The sequence below is a fragment of the Meles meles genome, chromosome 3 (assembly GCF_922984935.1).
Source record: "Meles meles chromosome 3, mMelMel3.1 paternal haplotype, whole genome shotgun sequence".
In the NCBI taxonomy this organism is placed as follows: Eukaryota; Metazoa; Chordata; class Mammalia; order Carnivora; family Mustelidae; genus Meles; species Meles meles.
In genome coordinates this window covers 141,411,166-141,435,412 of record NC_060068.1, presented here as the reverse complement: position 1 = coordinate 141,435,412, position 24,247 = coordinate 141,411,166, and the positions used below count along the sequence as shown (strand labels likewise).

Sequence of the window (24,247 nt, the reverse complement as noted above, 5' to 3'; positions counted from 1 at the left end):
CGCCCTTGGGGGCGGCCCTTGTGCGTCATGACGTCACCCAGGGTGTCTTCGCTTTACAATTGGAGTGCTAGTTGAGAGCAACCGGGTGCTCTCTTGGAGTTGGTCACTGGTTGGGAAGAAGGGCCACAAGTACAGTTGATTTATTTTAAAATGGAGCGAAAAAATAAGGGAACAAGTAAGGAAAGAGGGGCTGGGACTAAAACAGCGTTAGCTCCCATGGAGCGCTTATTATGCCTAATGCTGGGCGAACTGCGCTGTGTCAGTATCTTAATAATCACAATTTCTTTGTAAGGTTGCCCACTTTAGCAAGCAAAAACACAGAACGTCTAGTTAAAGTTGAAGTTCAGATAAACAACAAACCACATTTTAGTATAAATACATTTGGGACGTATTTATACTAAAGTGATTCGTTTATCTGAAAGTCCAGTTTAGCTGGATGTCCTGTATTTTATCTGGCAACCACTACCCTCTAGGCAAATATGGTGTCTTTTTTTTTTTTTTTTTTTTAAATAGAAAAGGAAGCTGAAGTTTAGAATTTAGAATTGGGTAACTTGCTTCTTCTGGTCCTGTAGCTAGTAAATGATGAAACCACAAATCCATACTGCTACACGTATCAGTAATTTGTTCCTTTCTATTGCTGAGAATTCTAATATATAAATGTATCCATATGCCAGTTGATAGACATTTGAGTTGTTTCGGATTTCAGTGAATATAAATAAAAAAAATTATAAACATTCACATATATGTTGTACGGACATACGTCTTCATTTGTAAATACAAAGGAATGTGATTACTTGATCAAATGGTAAGTATATATTTTCCCATGTGAGAAAGTTCTTGGACTTAGAAGCTTGAATCTATGGTTTGTTGTCTTTTTAAAAAAGATTTTATTTTATGTTTTCCTAGTTGGGGTGGGGTAGGGGTAGAGGAAGAGAGAATCTTTTTTTTTAAATTTTATTTATTTATTCAACAGAGAAAGAGAGAGATCACAAGTAGGCAGAGAAGCAGGCAGAGAGAGAGAGGGAAGCAGGCTCCCCGCTGTGCAGAGAGCCTGATGCGGGGGGCTTGATTCCAGGACTCTGAGATTAGGGCCTGAGCCGAAGGCAGAGGCTTTAACCCACTGAGCCACCCAGCCGCCCCAGGAAGAGAGAATCTTAAGCAAGCTCCATGCCCAGCACAAAGTCAGACACAGGGCTCTGTCTCACAATCCTGAGATCCAGACCTGATCTGAAGTGAAGAGTCAGATGCTTAACGAGCTGAGCCACCCAGCCACCCCTTTTTTATTTCTTATTTTTAAGTAAACTTTATGCCCAGCCTGGGCCTCGAACCCAGGACCCCAAGATCAAGAGTCACATGCTCTACTGACCGAGACAGCCAGGTGACCCTTTGGTTTATCTTTTGTTATGTTTTACAAATTCTTTTAAGTTTTTAAAATTTCCGTTTAAGTAATCTCCACATTCTACATGAGGCTCAAACTCACGACCCCGAAATCAAGAGGTACATGCTCTTCCGACTGAGCCAGCCAGGCAGCCATTTTGTAAACTCTTAGACATCATTTCTTTATTCTTCTGCCTAGTTTCTTCTCCATCTGGGACTCCAATTATACATGTCAGATTTCGTTCCATAGGTTTTTTTTGGGAGGTTTTGTTTTGTTTTTAATTTTTATTTGTTTATTTGACAGAGATCGCAAGTAGGCAGAGCAGCAGGCAGAGAGAGTGGAGGAAGCAGGCCCCCCGCCAAGCAGAGAGCCCAATGCGGGGCTCGATCCCAGGATCCCGGGATCATGACCCGAGCCGAAGGCAGAAGCTTTAACCCACTGAGCCACCCAGGCGCCCCCGTTCCATAGGTTTTGAATACTGTGTGGTTTCACTCTTTCTGCGGGGGATTCAGATTGGGTAATTCCTATTGTCATAGGATTCTACTGACATAGTAATTCCTATTGACATATTCCTGATTATTTCCTCAACTATGACGAGTCTACCAATGAGACCATAGAGGATATTCATCTCTGATCCTGTGTTTTTTTTTATTTGTTTGTCCCTTTCTTATAGTTTCTGCCTCTCTGCTGAAATGTTCATACATATCATATTTTTGACTAGATTTTTCAACATATTAATCCATTCAAGTCCCCCTCTGATGATTCCAACATCCGGTCATATCTGTATATGGCCTTATTGTTTTGTCTATGAAAAATGAGTTTTTTCTTGCTTGTGTAACTCAAACTTTTTATTGAATGCCAGTCACTGCTTATGTCACACACTGAGGTAGACAAGTATTACCTGGAAATGGGCAGATCTGTTCTGTCAGGCTATTTGTGTGGGATTTCATCAATCCAGTCAGAAACTGAGCTGGATTTGGGTTTTGTTGTTGCTGTGGTTGCCTTCAGTGCATTACAGATTTCATATCCTCTAGCATTATTTTGTGCTCTAGGATAGGGCTGAAGTACTTTTCTCAAGCCCTCATATGTAACCCTCAGCTGTCAGCTGTCCTGCACACCTGAACCACAATGGCGAGTCTCTACGGCCTCGCCTGTCCCTCACCAGCTGTTACTTGTTACTAGCTCCTTGCTAGGTTGGTAGTTGGGAATAGGTTGGGGGTTCTTTGCTTTGGTTCAGCGTCAGTCTTTAGTAGGTCCTTTGTGGCCAGGCCTCGGGAATGGTTTTTCTCAACATTCTTGCCCCTTCTGTCTGTGGCATCAAAACTATGAATTGTGTTTGGAGCTGGCCTTGTGGGGGAGTGTTTCTGGTCATTCCTACAGTGGTAGAATTTTAATAGTATTGGTTGGTAGGGAATCCTGGGGCTCAGGACTGAATCTTGTCCCCTGCCCCCAAGAGTAGTTTTTTTCTTACCATTCTTACCAATGGGTCTTTACCTGTGCCCTGGGAAGACATGCTTTTCTGTTCCTCCCTAAGTGGCTTGGGTCTTTTTTTGCTCCTTACGAGGGAAGAGCCTGGGCAAGAGGAGGCAAGCGCTCTTGCCTTTCCCACAGTAGCAGCAGATCTCTCCTACCTACCTCCAAACCCAGGAAGCTCTTTAGAGCTCGAGCACCCTCTGCTCCCTGCGGTTTTTCTCATGAATATGTGGCAGAGGTTTTGGGAAGAGCTTGTGAGTACATGCCAGCTCCCTTGGTGTCTTAGGCTCCCAGGGATTTTATACTGCCATATTAGTCCAAGTTTGGCCTTTTAAACATTGATTTCCTCTTACTTGCCATATGATGGTCAACACTTCTTCCTCTCATGCTGGGCTACAGGTGAGCCAGTCTACAAGTCTGATCTCTCCTTGGAAGGCTCTGTCCCTCCTTGAAATTCAGGCTCTTTGGCTGCTCTGCCACATCAGCTCTCTGATAGATGCAGTAAAATGTATGATTTTATCATCTATCCACCTTTTCTTTTTGAGAGGGATGTGACACTCCTTCCAGATACCTATACCACAGGCAGAAGTGGAGCTCCTGAGTGACCTCATGGAATGGAATGGAATGGAATGGAAAATAATACCGCATGTTCAGATGCAGCCTTTAAAAACAAGTACAGTGAAAATGAAACAGTATTGGGGTACCTGGGTGGCTCAGTGGGTTAAAGCCTCTGCCTTCAGCTCTGGTCATGATCCCAGGGTCCTGGGATCGAGCCCCACATCGGGCTCTCTGCTTAGCTGGGAGCCTGCTTCCTCCTCTCTCTCTGCCTGCCTCTCTGCCTACTTGTGATCTCTATCTGTCAAATAAATAAATCTTTAAAAAAAAAATGAAACAGTATTTGTAGTAAGTAGCTACTCTTGTCTGCCTAGGCTCTGAACTAGAAGCCTAAGTTGAAAAAGAAGAGGGAAAGTTAGATGTTACAAACATGAGTGTTGATACTTTTTTTAATAGAAACGGCTAAAAAAGCATGAGGAAACGATTTTCACTGGCTTCACTGGCCGGTTCCGTATTATTTAATGTTACTTTCATTTAATACTTATAGTCATTATCTTGTGTAGATGTCTCACACTGTGAAATATATTTCACTATGTATGTTCCTGATCGCCAGAAAATGAGGATAAACAAGTTAAGTATTGCCACTGAGGAAGCGACTCAGCTCTGAGGTTTTTTTCTTTGTCCAAACTGTTCTTTCAATGGAATAAAGGGCAGACGGATGACAAAGTGACTAAGTCAAGAAAGGTTTTTAAGAAGAGAGAGATCAGCTGCCAGATACTACTGAAAGACTAAGGAGGTAAGGACTGAAAATCAGCCATGTGTTTTAAGTGTGGAATCTTGGAGAACTTGATGAGAGCAATTCTGGAAATGTGCTGGGGTGGAACGGGTTCAGGTGAGAACAGGAGAGGAACTCAAGGGTTTTGAGGGAGTTCCGCTGTAAATGGAGTAGAGTATGGGGTATCAGCTAAAGAGGGGCGTGAGGTCAGTTTCTAAGCTGAGAGAAACCTTAGCACTATGACGGAAAGATGCAGGAGAGTGGAGAGGGAACTGTGTAAGTGACATCCTTGAACAGATGAGAGGATGAGACCAGCTGCGCTAGGTGGTGGGGCCAGCATCAGACAGGAGCGCCAGCAGCTCATCTATAGTACTGGGAGGGAAGGAAGAGGTCCAGGAGGACAAGGGGAGGGGAAGGAGGGGCTACCTATCGGGGTGGGCCATTTTGGGTTATCTGAAAAGATGTTTTGGGGAGCAATGACCCGGGGTAAAAGCTGATGGAGACCTAACAACATGACATTTATATAATGGTTCTGTGAATATGTTTATACGGAGCCCAAGCATCATCGACTTCTATGTTACAGTGAACTAACTCGATAGGGGGTTTCAGTTTAGTTCGTTTACAGAAACAGAAGAGGCAGCATACCCCAGTGACCCTCCTACTAACTCTCTTCCCTCCAAGCCAGTCTTCGGACTCTGAGCCATGCTATTCCATTCAGCACTCATGAAAGCAAATGAAAGACACACTCAAGGTTTGTCTGCTTTATTTCACTACATTAAGTTAAGCTATAAGGCAAAACAGGAGCCTGTAATTCATGAAGATTAAGGAGTGCCTCTCATTCCCAAAAGGGACCAAAAAGGATGTTTCTTCACAAATATACGTGACATTTATTTAACTCATTACACCTATAAGCACTTTGAACAAAAGAAACCTCAGTGGGCTAATCAAACCACAGATACATACTAACTTAGCTTTATGTTTCCCAAACCGTAGCTTCTAGAGCTAACGCCACTGCACTCACCAGCAGTGGGGCACCGCCTGTGCGCTGCCAATCCTGCACCTGATCCAGTATAAAAAAGCGACAAACAGAATTCTGAATTCACCTTCTGCAGGTGTTGAACCGTTTCTACTAATACACAGGCTTGCACTGAGAACTATCTTGAGGAAACAGTAAAACAATGGCTCTGTTATTCTTCAAGTTAATTTGGCTTCTGAGGAAAAAAAAAAAATTCTATGATCAAAAGTGTTTTTGTGTTTCTGTGTTACATGGGGGTGATGAGACCCATTACTTTAACATTATTACTTTGGGGAACAAACACTAGCTACATGCCGTAAACACACAATATACAAGTGTGCGTAGTCTGCAAATGTGTAAACACAGGAAGCCATTCTCTCCTCTGACATCCGGGTCCTCCACAGGCAAGCGTGGAGCCGTGGCTTCAGAGCAGGCTCTAGCACGTAGTGAAATAAAAACCGAGACACCAAAAATTAAAACTATTTCTCTAGTCTGCAAATTTGTCATTACATGACCCCCTGCCCCAACTCCTAAGAGGCTAAACTTTACTTATTACTGTCATTATGTTAGAGATATGTGTATTTCTTTCTTATGCTGCAGCATATGTATTACTCTGTGGAACAATGTTTCATAAAGTCAGCTTGACCTTTCGAGTACGATTTAGTGTTCTTTCAAAGGCTTCCTAAATATTTTTGTCTTCCAAAGGGAGCTAGTAAGTTACTATGCCCTGCCTGTATTCTAGATTACTATATATCTTAAATTTTTTTTGTTTTTACACTAACGGCTTGAACTTAAAAACAAAACAAGGATAAAAAGGAAATTTCTCTTTTCCCCCAAAATGTGTTGGCTGCGTGCTGACAATACATTTACAGAAAATGTGGTGCAGACAGTGGTCTACTTGGTCAAGTCTCATTTTGGAAAATGCCACAGAAATTACGGTTGGCAAGCCAGCTCCAGGACACCAAGGAAAACAGCATGTGTGCAGTCAGGCAAGTATTCTGGGGTACTAGCTGAACTATTTTGTGTTTTACGATCAGAACAGCCTTACTCGACACACCTTATGATAGACATTTTAAACTCAGGATGGGAAAAGGTTCTTTATCTTAATACCCAGCTTGGGATTCAAGAGATTGTAACTGCTCTTCTCCCCTTCAAATCAATGGAAAGAATATTAGTTTGGATCATGCTAAAAATCTGACCTTTAAAATGTTTTCTGCATTCCAGAAGTGAATTCATCTACCAAGTTTTCTTTGGCCTCTTTCCAGGTGCCAAATATTTAGAACTTACTGAGTTAAAGAGGCAGAGCAGATGGGACGGGGAGGGAGTAAAACACAGAAGGGCGACCTCCGGATGACAGCGTTAACCCCTGGATATTGCGGCAACATTTAAAAGTGCATGGAATTCGCAACCCTTGGTATGACATGTGATTGCTTGCTTCTCCAATTCTTAAAAGAAGTTCCATATTCTAATGAGAAAGAAATATTAAGAGCACCTGATAAATATGCATCCTGTATTTACTCAGAAGACGGCAAATTGGAGCGCCTTAAGAATCTCACAGGTTTTGCCAAACACCACGAAACGAAAGACAGGATGACAATTCCATTTTTCTGTCCAATGGAAACCGCGGCAAGACGGGAGCCGTGGCGGCAGGTGAAGGGATATGTTTAGACTGCTCGATTATAGCTACACGGAATGCGGAGAGCATTCAGAGAGGTACACTGACACCAGCGCTGGGTCATTAACAGCAGGTCTGCCTTGCGGTTATCATTTTATCTGTGAGATTGTGACCCTTTTTGAGGTCAGACTGGGAGACAGTATGGTCGAGTTTCTCGGTGGTAAATCTAATGCCACTCCAAAGAACAGCCATCCCCTTTCTTGGGAGGGAACTGTGCTGTTGTTATTTGACGTGCAGGGTTCAGTGAGGGAGACAGATTACTAGTATGAACAGAAGTAAGAGCGAGAGGAACAGCAGTTAGCCTGAGTCCCTAATGCCTTGCCAGTGCCCCCACCCTCCTAGGAACAGGATTCAGTAGCGCATGGGTACGTTATTACAAACAAGGCTTAATGAAGCAGCGGCTTCCACATGTTAACATGGGCTCATGATGTCCTTTGCCCCACCAGTGGCACCTTTAAGGAAGAAGCGGGCCCAAGCTGAGTTCCACATGCTGGGTGAGCCAGATGACTTCTGTGCCCTGGTCACTTTCTTCGATGGGACGGATGGGGGCCGCCAGGTTTTTAAAATCATGCTTCATCTTAAAGCACACGGTCACTTCGCCCTCCTCCCGTTGTGGCGTCACTTTGATGAAAATGCCCACTTTGTTGGCCTTTCTGAAGGCTATAATGCTGTGGAAAAAAGTAAGTACAGTGTTAGGTAGGTCACAAGTCAGCCAAGCCACTAAGACTTACATTTTATCTAATGACAAGTTATGACCATCATCTTGTTTATTAGCAAGAGTTCTTTCAGCAAAATGTCAATCTACCTTTTTAATACTACAAAAGTAAAATATAGTCCTAAGTAATTGAAATTCAAATGGGAAAAAAGTTAAGTCTTCCCTTATTTTCCCCTTCAGCACACAGACAAACCACAAACACTTTGGTTCTTAACCTACCAGGTATTTTTCTACGAGTTTGCACCGACACAAAAGGGACATACTACTTGTTCTATTAACTTGGTTTTTTCCACTCAGTTTATCGCAAATACCTTTCCATGCTGGTATATACAGATCTTCTCCATTCTACTTGATGGCTGCAGAGTATTCTGTTATAGGTTTACTATAATTGGTATATACTGATGTTATTGCCAATTTTCCTGTCATAAACAAGGGTGCCATGAATATCCCTTTATGTTGATCTTTGTATGCATGTGGTAATGTTTCTATAGGATACAGACTGATATTAACTCAGAACTTTAAAGGAACTTCTGGAACACCATAAAATTAGTGTTTTTATAAATAAGCTCTGTAAATCAGAAATTTCTGGAATAGAAAAATAATCTCTTTGATACTTTCGTTTTGACTTTCTCTGACATGCATTTCATGTTTGTGCTTTAATAACTTAGCTTCAAACAAAAAGTCTAAGGGCAATGAAACAGAATTTGATCTACTATTCAAATGATACTCCGAGAAAAGTTACCGGATTTAAACATTTACATAGTATCATATAGTATTTATTTCTAAGTATCTAAAAGTCCTAAAAGTGCAATGTGAAGTATAATTAATTCAATTTTTTATTACTCTATCATATAATCTGACTAGAATTTGACATCTCAGATGATCTTTCCAGCAGCTGACCTTGGCTTAACAAATTTCTATAACTAATTAATGTCATTTAAGGATCCACATAAAGCAATGATTACAGAAAATGCCTTTTGTATTGTATTAACTCAATACATTTTGTACTGTAGTAAATTAACACTTGATTTGTAGGATTCATTAAAAAAAAACAGTTTTCTTTTAAAAGTTAAAAATAGTAAGAAGGAAAAAGTGTCTTTCTAGCCTCATTTACCAGGCAACCACTGATAGCTGGGAAGCTTTAAAAATAAAATTTAAAAAAAATGCAGATTTCTGGTGTACCCCTAGACCTTCCAGAGAGAATCTCTGGGCTGGGGCCTGGAACTCTACAGAATGAAACAAAACACTGGTGCTTTCCAAAGTCAACTCAAGTTTGCCAATCATGGTGCTAAACTCATCTTTGCCCTTTATTTTTCTCTGCCATCCTAAGTTATTCCTTCTTTCTAATTCTTGCTGAGGGAGCTTGGATCATTCTAGTAAAAAAACCTTACATGTGGGGCGCCTGGGTGGTTCAGTGGGTTACGCCTCTGCCTTCAGCTCAGGTCATGATCTCAGGCTCCTGGGATCAAGCCCCACATCGGGCTCTCTGCTCAGCGGAGAGCCTGCTCCCCCCTCTCTCTCTGCCTGCCTACTGTAATCTCTCTGTCAAATAAATAAATAAAAATCTTAAAAAAAAAAAAAAAAAAGTACATGCTCCTTGTGCCAGCATATGAAGCTGTTCTTTTCAGCGCCAAGTCCACCTTCTGTATCTTGCTTTGTGACACAGGATTCTGCCACCCATGTCTCTCTGCTTTGTAGGCTGGCTCCCTGTCAGGCTCATGTCCAACTGAGGGGTTCTAACGGAGCCTAGAAACCTGGAGGGGGAAGTGGCTTGCTCCTGCCTACGAGCTGCCTCTGTGTGTGTGTATATGTGTGTCTGTGTGTGTGTGTGTGTGGGGGGGGGTTCCGGTGGGCCTCACTCCAGCAATGGTTCTTCACCCAGGAAGGGACAGTACCTGCTGCAGTTTTAGACTGGATCCTAACTGATGTATCCTCATCCAGGTAAAGGTTTGGCTTTTTACTTCTCAGTTATTAGGTAAGACAGAGTCAAATCTATTACTCAAAGGGCAGGTGGGAAGGGTACATGGAGAAATCTAATGATAAAACTATAGAAGAGAATACTGCATCCTGTAATTATTAAACATAATGCACTTGAAATTTTTAATTAACAGGGGAAAATATTTACTCCTTAAATGGAAACAAAGATTAGAAACTGCTTACAGAATGATCCCAATGATGGAAGAAATACATAGAAGGACAAAGACCAAAATGTTAACGGTGCTCATCTCTGGCAGTGGGATTTTATTTTCCTTCTTCATGGTTTCACATATATATTCTGCAAATTTCTACAGTAATTTTTTTTATAAACAAGAAAAAAATCACCTTAACAAATCAAGATTAAAAAAACTGGGGTCTGTAAGTGGGTCTCCTACATTAGCTAACTGTACTATGTTGGGGGAGGGGGTCACTAAGTGCTCACTCACTCAGGATCATCCTGAAAGTCCTGGGGTTCTGCCAACTCATCATACTCCGCTGCTGCATCCTTGCCAGCTAGGACGAGCTCTTTGGGAGGCACCACCACCTGCAAAGTAAGAGAGAGGGCTGCCTCAGAACGGGTCAGTGTGTTGTAGGACATTAATTCCACAACATACGACACAGAGTTACACCAACCTAAACCTATAGAAGGAAGTTTCAGGAAACAGAGTATTACTTCACTTATACAGAGTTCAAAAACTGTTAGGAACACAGACATTTCTAGTAAAAGTACGAGAACAAAGAACAGTTAAGCAGCAGTCTTCAGACTAAGCCTTATGTTGTAACTAGGCCTCAACTTTGCTATGTCAGAGGATAGCAGGTAATGATGTCCACCACATTTGTAATTATGGATATGAATGAGGATGGGAGGTATAAAGAGAAAGACAGCAAGTCTACAAATGGGGTACACATCAGGCACTTATTTCTGTCTCACAGGAACAGGTTATTAGTGTTACTAAAAAGAGCAAGGACAGATGAGTGTCATCTCTCTTTGAAAGTGATGCTAATAAGTGAAATCATTAAAAAGCAGAAGGAAAGAAGAAAAAGGAGAAAAGAAATTCCCTAATAAGTATTTTTTCAATAATAGCTTATTAGAGATATAGGAATCATTTCCTCAGTTTTTGTTATATCATGCTGAATTACGAGTCAATAATAGATTACCCATTGAGTAAAGTTCTTGATCTAAAATTTCAAATACTAGATGAATCGCCAAGTAACAAAATGAAAAAAAGGCCACATTTTACTCATTCAATTAACATTTACAGAAAGTCAAAATCATCTATTTTAATATTTAGTGCTCTGTATACTGTATGTAAGCGGAGGGCATCTAGAGGAGGCACACCAGCATTTAAAAGGATATGTTATTTCCTAGGAGTCTTGAGGCCTGAGTAGGAGTTAGACAGAGAGATGTGGGTATGCATGTCAGGGAATGGCACTCTAGCTAGAAGAGTAGCATCTGCAATTCCCACTGCATCTGCTTCAAGTATACGCGTGTATACTTTGGAGAATGCTACATCTGGGGATCTGGGGAAAGGTCATCCTGGAAGAACAGATGGGGGGGACCACTGAGAACCGCTTACGCTATGTGGAGGAATTTGGATTTTCTCCCTAAGTCAGAGGGATGCCAAATGATCAGTATGCCATTATCAGAGTTAGATTTTAGAAAGATCACTTTGGAAGCAAGACAGACGACAGGCTGGAATGGAAGTGGGGGTGGATTCCGAACAGGTCACAAGGACATTACTGGCACAGTACAGGTAAGAAAGGATGAGACCTTCAAACAGGACAGTGGCAGTGTGATTGTGCATAAAATAAAACCAAAAACAAAGCAAAACAACAAAAAATTCAGGGGTGCCTGCGTGGCTTAGTCAGTTAAACATCTGCCTTTGGCTCAGGTCATGATCCCAGGGTCCTGGGATAGAGTTTCGGGCTCCTTGATCAGTGGGGGGCCTGCTTCTCCCTCTGCCTCTGCCTCTCTCTCTTTGTCCTTCTATCTCTCATGAATAAATAAAATCTTAAAAAAAAATAAGCAAACTCACGAGGTGAAATCAAAAGAACCTGATGATTGCTTGAATATGGAAATGGAAGACAGTGTGGAGTCCTTTAAGCCAGGTCAAAAGGCCCCTTCAGGAAAAGTCACGGTCCCTCAAAACGCTCCTACCTTAGCAGTGCTGTTGATATCATCTGGGTCCCCCTCCTCGCACTCCAGCAGCGTCACGTGGGTGAGGTTCTCCACTGGATTCGTAAGCGTCAGGAGGACCTGGCTCTCCTGGGCAAGAGAACAAGCCTCTCTCAGACATGCTGCACTACTGCCACCTAGGTCACTTTCTTCGTTGCTGTACCAAGCATTTCCACAAAATCGTCACTCCCGCCCTGCCCCCCATTATTCCTGAGCAGTAACACCCACCTCTACATCATTACATTCTCAAAGCACTCGCAGATTCCTATTCTACTATTTGTATTAGGCTATATATGCTATGGAGTTCCTTAAATTACATGAGGAAATAGGGCAGATCCCATAGATAGGGCCAGGTACGAGACTCAGAAGTTCTGAGGAATGTACACTATCTAAGTGACTAAAGTTTACAACTCTTGCTCTATCTAGTCCTCCACTTAAGGACTCCTGAGCAACAACTTAAGTCTGCTTAGTCTGAAAGTCCTCGTAAAGCATGAGAGTCACAGGGTAGCCAGACAGAGGGAAAAAAATTCATCAGGACTCTAAAAGACTTTTAAGACTTCTTGTCCCATAATTTGCCCTCGTTTGGTACTTTGAGGTTAGCAAAGTCTTTCAGATGAACGTGGACTCCACAAGCAGCATGAAAGGAAAGAACAAAAAGGGGCTGTTGCAGAATATTCTACAACTCATGGTGGGGGTGAGGGGGCGCAGATAAGGAACTCAAAGAGAGGGGCTGTGGTAAAGAAATCCCGTTGATTCCTGGTATCTGACACACACACACACACGGGATGTGGAGAGTCTCCTGGTTGGAGAAGAGCTAAAGATGTCTGTAGGATAAAACATCTTCCTTCTTTCCCTACCCATGAGTCCATCTTTACATAATTTACATGCTGATCCTTCTAAATGTGTGTCAAAGATGCTGTTGCCAAGAATCCCAGCTTAAAGAAGTTAAAAATCCCAATCCCTTTATGACTTCAAACCTTCTTTTCTTTCCCTTGCTCCTGAATCTCATGCTACATACACACAGCCGCACACACACACACACACACACATTTCTGATCAGTTCTTTATCTTCCTGCTAATAAGCAAAGTACTAACCTTCATGTAGCGAAGGTTGGGAATTGACATGATTCTCACTTCTGGGATATAATTGCTATGTGTGAATAAAAAATACATTAATGTCCATTGAAGTCTCTTAAAATCACTGTTACTTTCCTTTCAAGTGATTTCAGCGAAGATTTCTTCAAGTTAATCAGAACATGTCACAGAAAAAGAATTTCAAAGAATCATACCATCATAATAAGAACTTAAGACTTATGAAACCAACTGCTGAGTTCTTTCTGAAATCGTAAGTGCACTTCTACATAGAGCCTATATGACTCTGTGTATCATGGTAGATATCTTCCTTACACATTTGCTAGGTATGTGTTTTGAGATGTTATTAATTCATTTCTGTAAATCTAAAAGGCAACTGGTTACAGGACCCACAACTGACTTAGTAACACACTGCAGAGGTGAAAACACACTACCACATACTTATCAAACACTTTTATAAAGCACTGTGTGCTAGGAAATGTTTTAAACACTTTAAATTTAACTTAATCTTCACTGTGACTGCATGAGACAGGTGTTATTACCATCACCCCGATACAGAGATGAAAAAACTAAGCTTGGAAGTAACTTGGTGAGTGGCCAGAATTCAAACTCAGACAGTGCAGCGCCAGGGTCCTTCCCCTTAACCACTGTTTTGCTGCCCAAGTAAGACAACAGAATATTGTACTCACATGTGCTTAGTCTGAACTCAAAATCACCCAGGGTCAAATCTCAGCTTAGTGTTTATATACCTCTTCTTTCCTCCAAAGTCAACAGACCAGCATTTCTCAACATTCTTGACTGCTGGAAGGACTTACTATTTTTAATTGCTGCAGAATATTCTACAACCTGAGTGTACCTCAATTTAATCAACTATTTGTTAATGGTTAATCAGCCTGACACTGAAATTGTTTTTAGCTTTTTGCCATTAAAATGTTACAATACATATCCTTACATATGGATCTTTAGATATTGGTGGTTTTGTTTCAACAGAATAGATTCCTGAGATAGTACTGCTGGTTTAGTCTATGTAACTTTGTCTTGACATTCCAGACCGCTCACCAAAAAGACTCTAGCAATCCACAAGCCTACCAACAATGTATGCAAATACATTTCCCCACATGCTCACAAGCACTAAATGCTCTTTATTATTTTAAACTTTTCCTATCAAGTCTCAGCATCTTTCCGTGTATTCACTGACCATTTGAAATTCCTCTTCTATAAACTGCCAGTTCAAATCCTTTTGTCCTACTCACATTTTCATCTTTCCAATCTGTGGGAATTCTGTCTTCCAGGGACATTAAATTTTTATCTGTCATGGAGTAGCAAATATTCTTTCCTGCTCTATTGTCTGTCTCAGGATTCTATTCCCAAATATAAAAATATATGTAGATTTTTTTTTAACAACTCATGGTTTTTTCTGTTTTTGTTTTTTGCTAAGGGCCAGCTATTTTCTTCTTAAGTGGTTTCTGGGTTTCCTGCCTTACTAGTTCCCTCTAAGCATTTCTTGCCCTGAAGTCAAGACAGTATTTTCCTAATTTTTCAAAATATTTTTGATAGGTAGTTTTCATTCACAAAATTCCCTTCTATTGACAAGTCCCAGTGAATTAACACTAATAATCACTTTTATCCCACTCAATGAACACTGCTGCAGGGATCCTCTTTGATTTGTTCTACTTGGTTATTTTTTACTTAATATTTTGGGTCATTATCAAAACTAGGTATGTTTTAACTTGCAATGACCAGTGTCTCTCTGTCCAATAACTAATTAACAATCACCACCTGGAGACCATACCATCACTGTGTCCCTGATGCAAACACCCTTGATTCTAGGTCTATAATTTGTTTTAAAGTTCATGGTATAGAACTTGAAACCTAAACAGAAAAAACAGCAAGATAATTCTGATGAAGTTTTTCTTTTTTTTTTTTAAGCCCAGAGTAAATACATTTTGTGTTGAAAAAAGTCAAAGAACAATAACTAAAAACACTGATCCCAAAATACTCACACAGCAACCAGCTGGATTTTGAATTTGATAGATGTTGGATTAAATTCTGGCTTGCTCAAATTATGTTCACATTTCTAAAAAGAAAAATTTATAGTATATATTAGAGGAAAACAAAAAAACTCTGCTGGATCCATACAGCTACTAAATTCAGAAGGACAGCACTGACTTGAGTTTTGTTTTGTTTTATTCTGCTATAAGACTGCAAGTTTTGATTGCCAAAATTTGCAGAAGATGATGCTTTGGACTTCTCTGGACATAAGCAAGAACCTATCAGATACTATACCTTTGCGGTGCTTAATAACTACTGAAATAACAACAACTAACACATACTGAGTACATACTAGGTGTGCTGAGCCATATGCTCCTGACTTTGTAAGGTAAGAGTAGGTACCAAAACTGTTACTGTCCCAATTTTACACATGGTGAAAATGGGGCACAAGAAGGGCAAGTCATCTTACCCAACTCCACAGAGCCAGTAAGAATTAAAGCTGGGTTGGCACCTGGGTGGTTCAGGCAGCTGAGCATCCAACTCTTGGTTTTGGCTCAAGTCATGATTTTGGGATCATGGGACTGAGCCCCAAGTTAGGCTCCATGCTCAGCTGGGAGTCTATTGAGATTCACTCCTTCTGCCCCCCACCTCATGCTCTCATGCTCTCTCTAAAATAAATAATCTTAAAAAAAAAAAGAATCAAAGCTGGGATTTAAATCCAAGTAGTGTGATTTCAGATCCCATGCTTTAAAATAAAGTGACAATTTTTTACTTTAACGGGTACTACATACACTTGGTTAAAAAATTTCTTAACAGTACAAAACAGGGACAGTGTAAAGGTACCCATTACTTGTCCCCTTGTCCTCTTCCCCAGAGTCCTACTAGTATCTCATGTGTTTTCTCATTAACAGCCTGTGCACATACAAGTACATACACGTCATCTTTTTTACAATAACAAAAAAGGGAGCATTTTATATACTCTTTGCCCTTTACTTTTTTCCTTATCTTAGAATTCTATACCAGCACACACAGAGCTATCTTTGTACCTTACTGTAATCATTTCTGTACCTTATTTAACCATACCCACACTGATGGGTATTTGTGAGGTTTCCATGATTTTGCTACTATAAATAATGCAGCAACGAGTAAGTATTCTTGTATATCAGTCATTTCCCACATGTGTTAACTTCTGCTAATCTGGTTAACTATCAAATGGTATTTCACTGCAGTTTTAACAGACATTTCTCTGATTTCTGTAGGAGTATCTTTCATGTTTATTGGCTATTGGGATTTCCTCTGCTGTGACTTGTATACTAGTATTTACTGGATATTCATATACTGTAGTATGTTTTCCTTACTAATTTGCTAAAGTTCTTTACATGTTCTGGACACTAATCCTTTAATTATATATCTTATAAGTTACTTTTCTCAGGTTATGGCCTATCTTTTCATTACTACGGGTTTTCTTTGGAGTGCAGGTACAAGTTTTACTGTGTCAAATATATAGCATTGATTCCTCTATAGTTTGTGCTGATTTACCTTATTTATGGAATACTCCCTACCCAGAGGTCAAAGATATTCCTGTATCCTTCTAGAAGTTTTGCTCTTCATATTCGCTCATTAATGTTTCTAATGTTCCAGGGCACCTGGATGGCTCAGTCAGTTAAGCATCTGCTTTCGGCTCAGGTCATGATCTCAGGGTCCTGGGACTGAAGCTAGCATTGGGCTCCCCGGTCAGTGAGGGTCTGCTTCTTCCTCTCCCTCTGCCCCTCTCTCCGGCTCATGTACTCTTCTCTAATACAAAACTTACCTTTAAAAAAAAAAAAAAAAAGAAATTTCTAATGTTCCTGAAATTGACTTTTGTGTGTGGTGTGAGACAGAGACCCAATTTTATTTTCATGTAATTATTCGACCTAGGAAAATTTAGCCGGCTATTCTTTCCCCAGTGATCTGCAATGTTGTATTTGGTAAATACCAAGTTCTCTCACACCCATGAGTCTACTTTCTCTACTGTTTCTTTCTACTTTCTCTACTCTGTTCCAAGTCTGTTAACCTACGTAAGTACATATCATCATAAAAAGATTTTTATGCTTATACACACACATATTTTAGTTTTCCTTCCCACCCTCCCTTACTTACACAAAAAGTTGTGTACTTGCCACACACCCTACTTTTTGCATTTAAAAATATATCCCATATTAGTACATTCCTTTTTAGAGTTATAGTACTCACTTCATGGATATACCATAAACTGCACATTTTGGTATTTGTGGAAGTCCACCTACCCTGAAGACAGATGGATCAATAGGAAACTGCTTATTTATTTTTGATAAAATCTGGCGAATTGTACAATCAACATGAATCTTGTATAACGTCTTATGAATTTACATATTAAAATTTACTATCATTAATCTCCTTAAAGGAACCGACTTTTTATTTTATTGCTTTTTTGTATTTTACAGTTTTTTGTTTTTTGTTTTTTTTTTCAAAGATTTTCTTTATTTAGGGCACCTGGGTGGCTCGGATGGTTAAGCATCTGCCTTCAGCTCAGGTCGTGATCCCAGGTCCCGGGATCGAGTCCCACATCTGGCTCCCCTGCTCCCTGGGGAGCCTGCTTCTCCCTCTGTCTCTCTCCATCTCTCATGAATAAATAAATAAAATCTTTAAAAAAAAAAAAAGATTTTCTTTATTTATTTGACAGACAGAGATCACAAGTAGGCAGAGAGGCAGGCAGAGAGAGAGGAGGAAGCAGGCTCCATGCCGAGCAGAGAGCCCGATGCAGGGCTCAATCCCAGGACCCTGGGATCATGACCTAGGCCGAAGGCACAGGCTTTTTAACCCACTAAGCCACCCAGGCGCCCCTTTACAGTGGTTAACTCATTAGTATCCTCTTCCTTCACGTTTCCTTGTACTTACTTTGCTGTTCTTTTTCTAACTTCTTGAAATGTCTGCTGAAATCACTGATCTTTTAATTCTTCCTTCTAATATACAGATTTACTTCGTTTTCCTCTACAGGAATGACTAATTCCTAATTTAATTGCACTCTGATCAAATAATATATTCTAATAATATCATCTTTTGAAAAATGTTGAGGGGCACCTGGGTGGCTCAGTGGGTTAAAACAAGCCTCTGCCTTCGGCTCGGGTCATGATCCCAGGGTCCTGGGATCGAGTCCCATATCGGACTCTATGCTCCGCAGGGAGCCTGCTTCCTACTCTCTCTCTCTGCCTGCCTCGCTGCCTACTTGTGATCTCTATCTGTCAAATAAATAAATAAAATCTTTAAAAGAAAAAAAAAAAAGAAAAATGTTGGGACTGACTTTATGACCAGTATACAGTTAATTTTTGTAAGTGTACTCTGTGTACTTGGAAAGAATGCATATTCTGCAGATATTGGGTACATGTTCGTTCTCTCGGTTACTAAGCGAAGCATGTTTAATTTCCCCAAATCATTTGTCTAAAATAATGTAATTTTCTCCAATGTTTAGATATTTTGAGTCTACATTATTTAGTGCATATAATTTTAGAAGTTACATCCTCTTTGTGAATTATTTCTTCCTTTCTGAATCATCCCTTCATTTAAAAATGTATTATTTATAGGATCTATCTTCCCATTTATCTTCACTTCCAACCTTTCTGAATTGTTTCTTGTGATTAGCATAGAATGGGCAGGCATTTTGTTGGTTTTCTTAGTCTTTTAACAGAAGCATTTACTTCACTGGCATTTATATAAACACTGAAATATTTGGCTGTAAATCTATCTCACTACATGCTTTCTATTTGAACCACTAGTTTTATGCTCTTTTCCCTCTGTTCTTTTTGTACATGGCTTTTATCAAGCTGAGGAAGTTCTGTATTCCTGTTTTGATCTACAAGGTTTCTTTTCCATGTTCTTTTGGTTTTCTTCTACAATGTATTTACTGAAGAAACTCAGTTGTCTATTTTATAAATTCACAGAGATTGTATTTTGCTGATGTTTCTTCTTTCTTCCTTTCTTTTAAAATTATTTTATTACTCCTCTTTGTTCCCTCTCTATCAGCCTGAAAGTCATACATTCTTTCACTACTCTTCTAGGAGTTAGTGCTATGAATTTATTGACCTTCAGGTACCTCATTTTCCTCAGCTGTAGAACAGGGGTAACAACAGTACCTACATCTCATAGTTGTAAGGATTTTTATCTTGAAAGCATTTAAAATGGTACCTGGACACCCAAGTACATTCTCTATAAGCGTATTTTATATTTACTACATTCTAGAAGTTTCCACATTGGCCAGATACCAATGTTTATTTCATTCCTGCTTTTCTTTGGTACAAACGGTAACTCTACAGAATGGAATAATTACCCGACAGCGCAGGGACCGTTTGATCAGAAGATGTTTGTGACGAGGATAGAGCTGTGAAGCACAGACTGGCTGGAAGTCAGGCTGCAAGAGGCGCTGCTGAAGGGTGGTCACTAGCATGAAAGGCAGAAATCAGGCTTAGTTTACAATGACTCACTCAAATTTAGACTTATGAGATAACACTTGAAACAACACTTCCTTTGTGAACAGTCCTTCCAGCACATGAAACAACACTTCCTTTGTGAAGAGCTCTTCAAAAAACTACAATAGAGAAATCTGACATTTTAAAGTTCTTCAAGTGATTATATCTATTTCATTTGTTACTGGATTTATGTTACTACTAACAACCATGACGCCATCAAAAATCTCAAAACTCAGTGCATATTAGTAACAAAAGCAGAATTAGGTGTAAAATAGAAACCAAGGGGGAAAAAAGTAAAATGTTACCCTCTGTTAAATTTACTGGTCTTGTATAGTAATCTTCAGGTAGAGGTTCCACTTCGTCTACAGCCTGAGCTGGCTCAATCTTTATTTCTTTCTGGTCCTCTCCTTCTTTAAGGCTAAAAGATAAAAAGCACTAATTTCTCAAAGGTCCACCTGATCACCTTCAAAGTCTACAATATCAATAACTGACGTATTCTTCTATTGCAGAACATTCTTTCTCTGTTGGGGTCTTCTCTAAGCATGACAATCTTCTTCCCCAGTGGCAACTGTTTTATGTCACATTCCTTCAATTCATTTGGATACCCACCTTTCTCCTCAAAGCCATTTAAAATCCAAACTTACGACAGTCCGGCAAGGGTACTGATGGTTGCACCAGCTCGCGGTCGCTGAAGCCTGGTTCCAAGACCGTATTTGTCCTAAAAACAGTTCAGAGATCCCAATTACAAATACCACGTTTATACATCCTATTTACCACAAAAAAGACTTTTGGGTGGGCCAGCATGAGAAGCTCAGGGAAATAAGCAAAAAAAAAAAAAAGCTAATTTGAAAGCTCCTTTTAAATAAAGTAATCTGTAGCCCCACATCATCTTATTTTTAAAATAATTAGCAAAAGCACCAAACATGGAGACTGAAACTACATTAGTAGAGTAAAACTGAAATGTGATTTTTTAAAAAAACTATTAATCTAAAAATATCTAAGCTGACCAAGACCAAAACTATGTGAAGTGTCTATGGCAAATGATGAACGTCTTCTTGGAACACCAGCGATCATCTGCTAACTTCTTCAGGGTTAGCAAGAATCATAAAAGAGAACTTACCACTACATGAATAGTGTGTTGCTGTAGGCCCCCAAATAGCAGCAGGTTGCAACAGAGACAAAAAAATGCAGCATAAGACAGAAGCAAACTCATACAGCAGGCAGGTTATAAGGGAAGCTGGAAGAATAACGCCTTTAATTCAAAGTCCTCTCCTACATACACTAGGGCATATGTTGATTCTACCACTGGGTTATTCTGAAAATTTCATTTAGACTTCATTAAAGTCTCTGGTAATGTAGATGCTTTGCATGTTTTAATGTTTTATTTTGTTCTAAACTAAATATTTTTATATGGATCCCACCGATCCTTAGGGATTCAATGGCTTAACTAATTCTCATACAGAAGCAGTATGACAAGTTACATTTCCTCAACTGTCAATCTACACCACAGGATTGTTGTGAGGATTAAATAAAATATGTGAAAGTCCTTATTAGAATAGTGCCTGACAAATCACTGTCCTTCAATCAATGTTATTTATTCAATGTCAACCTGCTCGGCCCCAAGCAAGCATACAGAAAAGAAATTGTTTTACGAGAGCAAATAAAACGTAGGGGACAATAACAAAAGCTCCATATCCTCATGTTTTGGTTCTGTATAGCACACAGACTAATGAATGACTTCTGTGAAGAATTCCTATCAATGACACTGGCATGTATTACTATTTATTTAACCACGCAAAATGCACTGTGTAAGAGTCAGCGTTCTTCACCCTGGAGAACTATAGGAAGGTGCCAGAAATAATCATTTGAGCTGGGAACCCATTACTATAGGATGTCAAAGGTGGCCTACCTGTGTAATATGAATAAAATCTAACACTTGCCTCTCTTCGTCTATAGTTCTGTCATATCTACAAAATTAAACACTAGCCCTGGGGAATAATCAGAATAGAGGGGGGCAGTGATAGAAAAAAGGAACACAAATGTCCTTAAAACTCAAAGAACTCAAATAGAGTGAATGATAAGGCAAAAGCCTAACTGCTAGACTTAACCACCTATGCTTTGAGAAAACTTTCTCTGCTACCCATCATTCAGAAATCTAAGGTCAGTGGGCCACCTTCTGAAATGGTCACTGTTCTCAAGACACACAGGCCTTGTGAACAATGAACTGCACACTCCTTTTTGTACCAAGTCCTCACCGAAAAAGCCAAAGGCATATAGTTTCTACGCCGTGCCAGTTTCTTGCGATCTCGTTCAACCTTCTCCTTCTGAGCAAGCTGCTGATAATATTCAATCAGTTTGTTCATCTGTAAGAAATCAAAGACGCAGTAACTGTTTTCATGAGGAAGCTAACAGGAAGTATGAAAAATTAAGTAATGACACTAACTGGACACAAAATGAACAGAGAAGACAAATTACTACAGTGGGCAAATTTGCCCTTTCCCTCAAAAAGAATTTCTTTTCATTACATTTCTCCGGATTATTTGCAAAATTAAAATGGAACCTTTAAGTTTAACAATGGGAAGAAATGGGTAATGAAAAAGCTAGGAAATTTCATGCCCTTTTTACTTCACTTTTACTTTTTTACTTCCTTTTACTTCATTACTTTTTTTGCCCTATAACTACTCCCATTTTTTCTGCATGGCCACAGGCCTATTTCTTTTTCTTTTTTTTTTAAGATTTTATTTATTTATTTGACAGACAAGAGATCACAAGTAGGTAGAGAAGCAGGCAGAGAGAGAGGAGGAAGCAGGCTCCCTGCTGAGCAGAGAGCCTGATGTGGGGCTCGATCCCAGGACCCCGGGATCATGACCTGAGCCAAAGGCAGAGGCTTTAACCCGCTGAGCCACCCAGGCGCCCCAGGCCTATCTATTTCTAAGAATGTAACATCTTGTACTCTGTCTTTTCCCCCACTCATTTGTTTTCATTTTTAAAATATGTCCTAATCCTAAAAGCAATACCTGTTAACTGTGAAAACTTCGAACAACATTAAACAAAGCAACACTTCTCTTTTATCTCTTATGCCCAAGTCCACTCATCCCCTCAGTAAAGGTATCTGCAATTATCAGCTTAGGTATCTTTCTTACACACTTACACACATGGGTATGTGATTACACTTTGCACACATTAAAACAAAAACCCTGTGTATAGATGTATAGCTTTTTTATGTCTGAAAGAAAGTATTTTTCATATAGGGGGAAAAACATATTATTTTATAACTTTTTATTTTACTAAACACATACTGTTTTCTTTTTCTGAGTCACAGCCTGACTACAGAACTAAAGCTACAACTAGGTTTCTCTATCAACTTAAGCCAGACTAGAAAATACAGTCATTGTGATTTAATGTCTTACGAGAAGCACTTTCTGTGTGTAACAGACACCAAAATACACATCACAGATTTCTAAGCATATGCCATATCCATGGATAAAATGGAAGATCATTAGTCTTTTTCTCCATCTTCTTCTTAGTTCATCCTCTCTCTGATGACGCTTTACTTACCCGTTGCGTGTGAGGATTTTCAGGTTCCTGCCAACCACCGCTAGCTGCAAAACAAAGGGACATTAAACAAATTTTCATGACTTGGTATTTTTATTTTCATAAAAACAGTTCATCTGCAGGCCACAAAATGAAATTTAAAAACACAAAATCACAGAATTTCCAAGAAATAGTCCTATGAATTATATAGACCAGAACACTCAGAATGAAATTTTCACTAAAAATAATGAGGGTGACAAAGATAACTGCCCCACCACCACAACTAAGACATGCATAGCTCTGTGCCAAGCATTTGAAATGTATTACATTTCATTTTATATGATAACCGTCTGACATGGGGATTCTTATTATTAGTCTCACTTTACAAATGAAATTGAGGCTCAGAGAAGTTAAATAACTAGCCCAAAGTCACACAGATTGTTAAGTGGTAAAGCTGGGATTCAAACTCAAGCAGTCTGATTCTTAAGACCCTGCTCTTATTAATCTGTAACACTGCAATTTCTATGTCCTATGACCTTGATTCAGAGAAGAATTTTTTACATAAGAAACAAACAGCACAAATCACAATGGAAAAGATTATTCCAGAAAGCTAAAAGTAAAACCATGATGAATACAGCTAACTCCTGAACAACATGGGTTTGAACTGCAAGCGTCCGCATATATGTGGATTTTTTTCAACAAATACAATACAGCACTGTAGCTTTATTTTTAATTTCTTTTCTAGTTTACTATATTAAGAGACTACATATATACAATACATACAACTTACAAAGTATGTGTTCATCAACTGTTTATCAGGGAGGCTTCCAGTCAACAGTAAGCTATCAGTAGTTAGGTTTTTGGGGAGTCAAAAAGTCACGCAGATTCCGGACTACACAGTTGGGGGTCAACACTTTAACCTCTGCATTGTTCAAGGGTCAACTGTATATCTCAATAAAGCTAACCCCCCAAAAAAGGGAAAAAGTAAACTACAATGAGATAGTTTTACGACCATCAGTCTGGAAAAAACTGAATCAAGTCCCACAACACAACAGCAGCCAAGGCTCTGGAGCAACGGGTAGTCTACTCTGATGCATAAATCAGCTCTGTATCAGGAGCAGAATGCTAAGAGAGAAAAGCTGTAGCAGGCTACATATACAGTGTGTTTCCATTTGTTTCATATTGAAAAAAAAATCTGTTAGTGGCTACATGCATGCATGGACACCGGACACCAATCAAGGCTGAATTCAGGACTGGGGGTAGTTACTGCTCCAGGAGGGTGATAGGCTACACAAGGGGCTTACACTGTTTGGGTTACGTTTACAATCTGAAGCTGGATGATAAATACATGAATGTGTATTATCTGTGTAAGTAAAAATAACCCTTTTTCAAAACACAAAGGACGCTTG

General features: G+C 39.7%; 1 protein-coding gene across 2 annotated transcripts in view; it reads right to left on the bottom strand.

Annotated features, from left to right (window-relative positions):
• Positions 1-4,927: 4,927 nt before the first annotated feature.
• DCTN4 (dynactin subunit 4) overlaps positions 4,928-24,247 on the bottom strand; it is a 30,654-nt gene continuing 11,334 nt past the window's right edge. Inside the window, exons 4-14 of one of the 2 annotated variants that reach the window (XM_045999878.1) lie at positions 22,863-22,906; positions 21,560-21,667; positions 20,425-20,445; positions 19,949-20,022; positions 19,610-19,722; positions 19,166-19,275; positions 14,835-14,908; positions 12,835-12,889; positions 11,722-11,829; positions 10,010-10,107; positions 4,928-7,539 (exon numbers count right to left, since the gene is read on the bottom strand). In XM_045999878.1, coding sequence (XP_045855834.1) covers positions 7,326-7,539; positions 10,010-10,107; positions 11,722-11,829; positions 12,835-12,889; positions 14,835-14,908; positions 19,166-19,275; positions 19,610-19,722; positions 19,949-20,022; positions 20,425-20,445; positions 21,560-21,667; positions 22,863-22,906 — 1,019 coding nt within the window. In that variant the 3' untranslated portion in view covers positions 4,928-7,325. The remainder of the gene's footprint in view (positions 7,540-10,009; positions 10,108-11,721; positions 11,830-12,834; positions 12,890-14,834; positions 14,909-19,165; positions 19,276-19,609; positions 19,723-19,948; positions 20,023-20,424; positions 20,446-21,559; positions 21,668-22,862; positions 22,907-24,247) is intronic. The other variant, XM_045999880.1, reaches the window with a different exon arrangement.